Below are 9,152 nucleotides of genomic sequence, written 5' to 3'. Positions count from 1 at the left end.
CGATTGGGTGGTCGGATCGATCGACGAGTCAAGATGTTTCCCAGAGAGACCGAAAATTTCTTTATTCGTGTTCAGGAGTGCTACCAAACTGACGCCCAAGACCTAAGTCCTGCTCGACCTTAATTTGTACGCGATCTCCGGTAGTGGATCCACGAATACCGTCTATGTTTTCCAGATGGTCTTTTCTTAGATGGTCTAATCTTACTTTGCCTTAGGTAAACTCCTCTTTTTCTTTCTTTCATCTACTTAAAGGGCGACCATGAAGCTCCGGTCAGCGATAGCTGAGGCCGCAACGCCACATTAAGTAAAGCCAAGATTAAACGAAGATCAAGAGCAAAACTCCGCCCTATGTGCTAGAGATCGATCCCGATGCAGACTGAACTCATCCAGATGCAGCATGGAAACAAGGAACATGACCGTGAACTCCTCGAGCTGGGATGACCCTCTCTTAGTCTACCTCCTGCAACGCAACCTCAATTTTCCCCCACCCCCCCCCCCTCTCACCAAGGCCAACCACGGGCCCAAAGCTAAAAACTCTGTCGTTTTTTTCAAGTTGATCTGTAGTTACATTTATATTCTTGTTAAGATCTCTGAGTTTTACTCTAGAACTTGGAATCAGGTAGATTCAGATATTAATTGTCTATGTAGCCTTGCTCAGGGTACTTATGATCATAGTTACACATTAGTGGTGTGCTTAATCTCAACTCACTACGGACCACCTTACTTTTGTCTACAAAGGATGAATGTTAGTCAAACGTCACTTTCAACCTAAGGTGCTGCTCTGAACATAGTGTTTACGATTACTATCGAGGCACGGACGGCACGCCTTCTCCATTATATTCAGTCCGACCGACGAAGAGTGATACATTATTATAAGGATAGGATAGGCGTTGACTTGGATGTCGTCCGTGTTGCTGTTTAATACACGTCTTGTTGTCAGTAATTATGTCCAGGTTAGTAAAACTGCTCATTGTTTTATTATTCCCGGATTCAGGGTTTAGCGACTACGACTCAGCGCCTTACCTCTTTCTAACTCACTGTTAATACTCGGTTCTCTTTGTCTTTGTTTTTGCGTTTGTTTTTTCAACAGAGCGAGGTGATATCATTAAAATTTTCTTTGCTTCGGTGCTTATTTTACCTTAAGGCGTTTTTAACAGTTGTATTATTGGCGTTCTCCTCCCTGTTTATAGTCCCACAGCCAGACGCTAGTCTACTCTCTGTTAAACGTCCGCGTCCCCTAGTTAGACAAGCCCTAGCTAGATAGATCAGTAATCAGTATTACATACTTACAGGTTTAGGTTTCTCTTGTCCTGCGCACCATAATTTAAAACATCAATTTTCAACTCTCTTTTGCAGTGTGGAGCAGAAGCTAGGAGCCACCGGAACGGACAGCACAGGAGGCTGCTACAACATCACCGAGGTGCAGGCTATCATGGCCGAGCTACTCGAGATCGAGAAGTCCCTACGCTCCGGCGAGAAGGAACGTAGCGAGCTCATGCAGAGCCTAGCCAAGCTCAAGGATGAGCTGACCCGGCTCGAACTGTGCGGAGATTCGAGCCCGGACGTGTCCACGCTCAATCTGACTCTGAGCACGGCCTCACAGACTGACCTGTGCGCAGAGGTAAGGAGTTTATTTAATCTACGCAGACTTTTTGCCGGCTAAGCTTTTGCTAATTTTATGACAAATAATAATAATACTCTTGAGTCGATATCGTTATGAAGACACTATCAAGTTTGATGTTGGGAAATCATATTATTACCGTGAATGAAGAGAGTTTCTAGATGAGCCTAGGATTTTTTCCTCCCTGACTAGTACGCTCACGAGAAACCAAGGTAAGTTGTCATATTATTACCGTGAATGAAGAGAGTTTCTATATGAGCCCAGGATTTTTTCCTCCCTGACTAGTACGCTCACGAGAAACCAAGGTACAACTCTAAATACTTCCGTGGTTCATATTATTACCGTGAATGAAGAGAGTTTCTAGATGAGCCTAGGATTTTTTCCTCCCTGACTAGTACGCTCACGAGAAACCAAGGTACAACTCTAAATAGATACTTCCGTGGCCGAGTGGATGTCACATAAGGCTTGGTCCCTGGTTCGATTCCCGGGAGGGTCGAAGTTTGTACTCCAAGCAGGGGTGCACTCTGTGCTTGAAGTTCAGGGTGCACTCAGCCTGGTGAGGACAAATGTGTAGTAAAGGAGAGGCTCGTAGTAATGCTGTGGAATCCTTCACCACAAATAAATCATGATTTAGAATATTTTAACTTTAACTATTAACAGATAAGGTTCGTTCTCGGAACGGCTAGTTCTCCTATCCTGTCTTCTCTTCAATTTCGGAACGATAAGACCTCAGTTGTTCCTTCTCTCAGACCTTATAAAAAAAGTTAGCACTAGGCATTTATTCTTTTTTTTTGAAATTTTAAGCATTTCTATTGCAATCAGCGTGTTTCGAACTTCCTTTATCAGCGAAGAAAAAAAAAAGTGGTTGAGCCCCATTCCATTTCATTTTTCAGGCGGACGGAAAATCAGCAGATGACAAGAAAGTGGAGAAACTGTTGAAGAAAACTTCGCGAGAAATCTACAAGCTGAGGAAGCACAAGGCAGGAAAAGGAAAACCGGATCTCATATCATTCAAGTAAGTATTTGGGTTTCTAAGCGCTAGGTCGCGGGTTCGATTCCCGCCCGGGCCGAACTTTATCCTAAACAAGCGAGGTTCGTTCTCGGAACGGCTGGCTTTCTCCTATCCTGTCCTCCTCTCTTTGATTTCGGGACGATAAGACCTCCGTTATTCAGTTTCTTCTATCAAAACACCAAAAATATATCAGTCGCGCTGTGATGTTTCAAAGTCATAGAGCAGGAAAAATGAGGACCAACGGAATTTTTCTTTTTCTTCTACGACTTCTAGATACCACGATAAATCGATCTAAAAAATACCCTTTTTTTTTTTTTTTTTTTTTTTTTTTTTTTCTTCTTTTTTTTTCGGGACGATAAGACCTCCGTTATTCAGTTTCCTCTATCAAAACACCGAAAATAATTGTATCTGTGCCTCCAATTTCAAGGAGAATAATAATAACTTATTTAGGAATAACAAACTTCAGTGGCGTAGTGGTTAGCACGGTGGACTTTGAATCTGGAGCTTGGTGGTTCGAGTCCAAGTCAAGCGACAAAATTTAGCGTAGTGTATTAAGTGGGAAACTACATTTGTGACATGCATTTATACTTAACACAATTAAAATTCCTTTTTTCTATTAATATTTATTAGATATTACAACATTAAATTCTAACTCTGAATTATCCCATCAGGATAAAATCCGCCCCGGGCGGGAATCGAACCCGCGGCCTAGCGCTTACAAGGCAGACGCACTACCAACAGTACCAACGAAGCTAAGTAGGCTGGCAAATGTGTAGTAAAGGAGAGGCTCGTAGTAATGCTGTGAAATCCTTCACCACAAATAAATCATGATTTAGAATATTTTAACTTTAACTATTAACACGTTCTCAGAACGGCTAGTTCTCCTATCCTGTCTTCTGCTCTTCGATTTCGGGACGATAAGACCTCAGTTGTTCCCTTTCTCAGACCTTATTAAAAAAGTTTTCACTAGGCATTTATTTTCTCTTTTCCCCCTCTAGGCTGTAAAGGATTCACTTTACCTAGTTTTACCGCACTGCCGCTTGCTCAGATTCACGATTTAACGTTTCTTTATTTTGTTTTCCTGCAGGCTGTGAAGGCGTCCCATGTGAAGCCGTGAGTCTGAAGCTGGAGCAGCTGAATAGAGAATTTGTACAGAGTAGCAGTGGAGAAGCTACGGGAGGTGGAGAGGAAGAATATGAGGAGGAAGAGGAGGAGGAGGATTCGAGTAGCGAGGAGGAGGACGAGGAGGAGGATATGATGGCTGTGTTCTGTTTAGACAATAGTGCGACCCATGACCGGTAAGGATTTTTTAATGGGTTTCCCATTTTTACCCCATCCTTCCTTTATTATTACGCTAGTAATAAAAAGGTATAGTGGACGGGCTATTGTATTCGCTTCGGTGTCTGTCTGTCCCCATGGAAGGACTTATCTAAACCTGGTCGACCTATACATCAAATTAAAGGTCCTTTTACCAGTTTTTTTTTTTATTTTTTTTAGTAATGGAAAGGAATTGGGTATTGGACCATTTTCCTACGCGCGTCCCAATATTTTTTTTTTTTACAATTCAAATTAAATTGATCCCAAGGGCAAGGCAATGCCTAATCCCTTGACAAATGGAGTGTGCCTGAAGGCATGTGATGTGTTCCAATCCACTCGACCCCAATATCACTGCTAGCTTCCTTGGCAGGGCAATTTACAATTTACAGAGTAGAAAAAAAAAAATAAATCAACAACACCAACCTTAGTGGTGTAGTAGTTCTATTCTATTCTATTCATAACCTATTTTTCTATTCTATCTCTTGCAGACAAGCAGAGTTGTGTCAGGTTCTAGAAGAGATAGAGCTAGATCCCACACCTCCCCCTGTCACATCGGAAGATAAGACTACCAACACGGAGTGTGTGTTTGTGCCGGGTAAATCTTCGTCGCATCACGGAGGCAGTGTGACGGGCAGTGGAAGCAAGTCAATCGTGATCAAACGCTCGCAGACATTTTCGCCTGTGGCGCGGAACTCCTATATTTGTAGGGTGAGTAGTACTTATGAAGATGGATTTACACTAACCTGGTTTATGGGGCACTGTGCTCGCCCATCTGATGAGGGACATACTACGGGATGGGCATGCTACGACACAGACCACAGGCGTCTAAAGTAGCAGATGTTTTATTGCTACGAAATAAAAATGGCGCCGGTGGTGAAAAACACTATTTTTTTTTTTATTATTATTTTTTAAGCCCCTCAGTATAATGTTGGTTCTGTGTTTGTGTTTCAGTTAAACCGAAGTGAGAGTGATAGTTCAATGCCCCTGTACAGACGAACGCATTCATTTTCCTTAGTCAACAATGCCTTGTTTCGTTGTTTTTTACTTTTTTTTCTTCCCATCTTCTGTAGACTTTTTTTTTTTTTTTTTACCTTGACAAATGGTAAATGAAAACAATGAGATTAGTTAAAACAGACATATAAATAAATTTATTTCCTCAATAAATATATTAAACAAAATCGAGTAAATTTAGAATATGCTTTGGTACTGTAAGTACATAACCAAGGACCTATGTATTTAATCTAAGTTACAAGGGGGCCAATATGCTATACACTGAGGCGAGTGTCTGAAATACATCAACGCAAAAAAAAAACTAACTTCTGCTGGGAATCGAACCCGGATTAAACGCTACGCCTCACCTGCGTGATGGTCATTTGAGTATGAGGACTGGTCCCTCTAGTAGGTCGCGGGTTCGATTCCTGCCTGAGGCAGATTTTATCCTAAACAGATAAGTTTCGTACTAGAAACGCCTGGCCGTCTCCTATCCTGTCCTCTCTTCGCTGCTTTCTAGACTATAAGACTAGAAGTTACAGGTCCCTCCATTAAACCCCTTAAAAATAAAAACAGCTTGTTGATAATCCAAAATCAAAAGCGCAAAAGGATAGTTCATGGTGACATTCAAGGAAGATAATGTACAGACTACAGATAGAATAGAATATACCCTGCTTGTACTGCCAGAATGAGACTGAAAAATCCCTTTATTCCCACAGATAGAGTATTTGAACTTTTCCTAATAGTATTATATCTTTATTGTTTCCATCAGGTACCGGGTCCATGCGGTGCAAGTCTCATCACTCGGGTCCGCGGACCTCACTCGACCTCGAACTGGATCTGAGGGCCCAACACACCAAGCTGCAATCTCTACAGGACGAAATCCAGTCCCTGAGGAATCTCAAGTCCAGACTCGAGCTGGCCAAGGAGAAAAACGATGTGGAAATAGCCAACTGGGTCCTGGAAGATGCCCAGTTCCAACATCTCATCTCACAGGTAATAGAACGAACGAACTTTGTTTCACCGCCGTTTTTATTTCGTAGCAATGAAACAACTGCTACATTAGACGCCTGTTGTCTGTGTCGTAGCATGCTCATCTCGTAGTATGCCTCTCATCAAATGGTCGAGAAGAGACACAATACTTCCCATTTAGGTGCTGGGTCAACACGAGAACACCAGAAAGTTACCCGTGTTAGTGTTTTCCAAGTTTGAAGTCGACGATTTTATACGAAACAGTACAAACCAGCAAAGATATTGTGGATCCCATTTAGGTGCTGGGTCAACACGAGAACACCAGAAAGTTACCCGTGTTAGTGTTTTCCAAGTTTGAAGTCGACGATTTTATACGACACAGTACAAACCAGCAAAGATATTGTGGAAAAATACTGGAATGCTCGGGGAAGAATGACCTTTGTAAACAACAAGTAAACATCATATTATAGAGATCTTGAGTTAAATAAAACCTGTGCTTCAACACAAATATCTTGAAGCTATTCGCGTGTTATTTTATACGACACAGTACAAACCAGCAAAGATATTGTGGAAAAATACTGGAATGCTCGGGGAAGAATGACCTTTGTAAACAACAAGTAGTAAACATCATATTATAGAGATCTTGAGTTAAATAAAACCTGTGCTTCAACACAAATATCTTGAAGCTATTCGTGTGTTGGATTTTATTAATTTTACTAATGGTAGAATTTTTCAATTCCATTTCATTTTCCAGGCGGACGGAAAATCAGCAGATGACAAGAAAGTGGAAAAACTGTTGAAGAAAACTTCGCGAGAAATCTACAAGCTGAGGAAGCACAAGGCAGGAAAAGGAAAGCCGGATCTCATATCATTCAAGTAAGTATTTGGGGTTTCTAAGCGCTAGGTCGCGGGTTCGATTCCCGCCCGGGACGAACTTTATCCTAAACAAGCGAGGTTCGTTCTCGGAACGGCTGGCTTTCTCCTATCCTGTCCTCCTTTCTTTGATTTCCGGACGATAAGACCTCCGTTATTCAGTTTCCTATCAAAACACCGAAAATAATAGATCAGTTGCGCTTACTTGGGTGATGTTTCAAAGTCATAGAGCAGGAAAAATGAGGACCAGGACCAACGGAATTTTTCTTTTCCTTCTACGACTTCTAGATACCACGATAAATCGAAGCCCAGTGGTAACGCGCTTGCTTGCCATGCAGAAGGTCCCGGGTTCGAATCTCACCATCGACAAAAATTTGTACTCGATTTTCGATTGAAAATATTTCAACGGGCTTTCTGGTGTGCTAGATATGTCATTATACGAAATAGAAATGTCTTAGAAATACACCGATAGTTAACTTTTTTTTAGGTGGGATTCAGCTCGCGGTACTAAGTGTTTCACCGCTAGCAACAGGCAATGAAACACCTTAACTTACGGTGTGAGAGCCGAACTTTTTTGTTTTAAACCGCTTTAAACTCCGGACTGGTAGTGAGTAAATACGTATGCCAAATGAGAATGAATCTATGAAAATAGTAGGAAACTTTGTTTTCTAACTAATGGACAAATCCCCGATTCACTCTGGAGCGACTGAGATTTAAGGGAAAAAGAGAGAAGGGGTCAAGTTTGGTGTGACTTTAATGTAGGCTTTGACGTCACGGCATACGCTCCCGTAGGCGATGACGTCATAATTCATTACTTCCGCTTCGTTTGTTTGTGCGCAAGCGTTTCTGCGCATTTTGACGTGAATCTGTTTCATCCACCGTGCGATGTTTCGACTTAAGTAACAGCAGACTGGCGGACTTATGAAATACATCCATAGCTATTGATGTGAACTCGGCCATGGAACGAAGACATTGTTCATACATGACGTTACATGATGTCTGGACAGGGAGACGATCCATTTGTAGCGTGATTTTCTTATGTACCTGGGAAAATCAAAACAATAATTATTTATTTAAGCTATGATTATGTGGAGAGCGATTTTCTTATGTACCTGGGAAAATCGTTCACGTCAATTAAGTTGAATTTGAATTTCATGGTCCTTGAAACCAATGTTTTGGTCAAAATAACGTGACAGATGGTCTAACTAACCTGTCTTTTGCCTAGTTAGCTTGGAGGGTAGCGCGCCTGCCTTGTAAGCGCTAGGTCGCGGGTTCGATTCCCGGCCGGAGCGGATTTTATCCTGAACAGTGAAGGTTCGTTCTCGGACGAAAGATAAAAGCGTACATGAGGCAAGGGTAGAGAGGAAAAGGTGACCGAATATGATTCTATTTGGTTCCTTTCTTGCCTTGGTAATATTGGATAACGCGTTGCGTGAGGTAAAAGAAGAACGGAATTTCAATTTTGTGTATCATTGTTTCGCCCTCAGGTATTCATCATCAGACAGTACGCTGCACATCAGCATAGAGAAGGCTCGTAGTCTCAGCGCCCTACTGACTGCATTAAGCCAGATTCCCCCTATAGTACAGATCACACCATCACAGACTGTGATTCACAGATAGTGATGGGTAAATACCCGTGTACTTATTTTTGGGGTAAATACCCATTTTTTATAAATACCCGGGTATTTTCAAGAAGCACCTCAGTCGATTTGTGCCCGGGAAATTAAAAAAAAAAAAAATCAAGTGACGATGTTTTTTGTTTATTTTTCTTCTTTTTTTAAAAAATACCCAAGGGGGTGGATAAATACCCGGGTAAATACCCAATTTTTATTTACCCACCCAGTGGGTATTTACCCACGACCCATCACTATTCACAGCACAGTCAAAATATTCTTACGGGTAATTAAATGGGAGTATTCTGCCGTTCAAGTTTATGCTCACTCCCATCTTATCACCTGTATTTGACCGTTCTTAGAACGTACTGTGACTAGAGCTTTGCAGTATGGTGGGAATGAGGCTTTAATATTTCGCTTCGTCAAGGTATGTTTTTGAATTGGTGCTCCGAACTAGTTAGAATAACTTATAGCCCATAATCAGAGTTAGAAACTCGGTTGAGTTTAACTCTTTTAAATCTAGCAATCTGATTGGCTGAAAATTTTGAAATCAACCAATCAGATAACCCAAGAGTTACACCGAGTTTAAATTCAGATTATGTTCCTGGCCATAAAACGATGTTGAATACACCAGCTCTGTGTGGACTACGGAACTAAGCAACGTCCTATGCGTCTTGCAACTGGATGGGTGACACGTGACGTGTTACTTGCGTGTGCTCTGCCTTGTAAGGACAATTGGTTGGTTTCAAATGTT

At 41.7% G+C, this 9,152-nt stretch overlaps 1 protein-coding gene across 1 annotated transcript in view; it reads left to right on the top strand.

Moving 5' to 3' along the window:
* Positions 1–8,405, top strand: part of LOC103521518 (protein kibra-like) — a 25,241-nt gene extending 16,836 nt beyond the window's left edge. The window contains exons 6-8 of the mRNA XM_008486628.3: positions 5,713–5,936; positions 6,667–6,788; positions 8,273–8,405. Of these exons, the coding sequence (XP_008484850.2) occupies positions 5,713–5,936; positions 6,667–6,788; positions 8,273–8,405 (479 nt within the window). The remainder of the gene's footprint in view (positions 1–5,712; positions 5,937–6,666; positions 6,789–8,272) is intronic.
* Positions 8,406–9,152: the final 747 nt, after the last annotated feature.

This window comes from Diaphorina citri, unplaced genomic scaffold (assembly GCF_000475195.1).
Source record: "Diaphorina citri unplaced genomic scaffold, Diaci psyllid genome assembly version 1.1 scaffold5376, whole genome shotgun sequence".
Taxonomy (NCBI): Eukaryota; Metazoa; Arthropoda; class Insecta; order Hemiptera; family Psyllidae; genus Diaphorina; species Diaphorina citri.
Note: the sequence above shows the minus strand (reverse complement) of the source record. Positions and strands in the feature narration are given on the sequence as shown.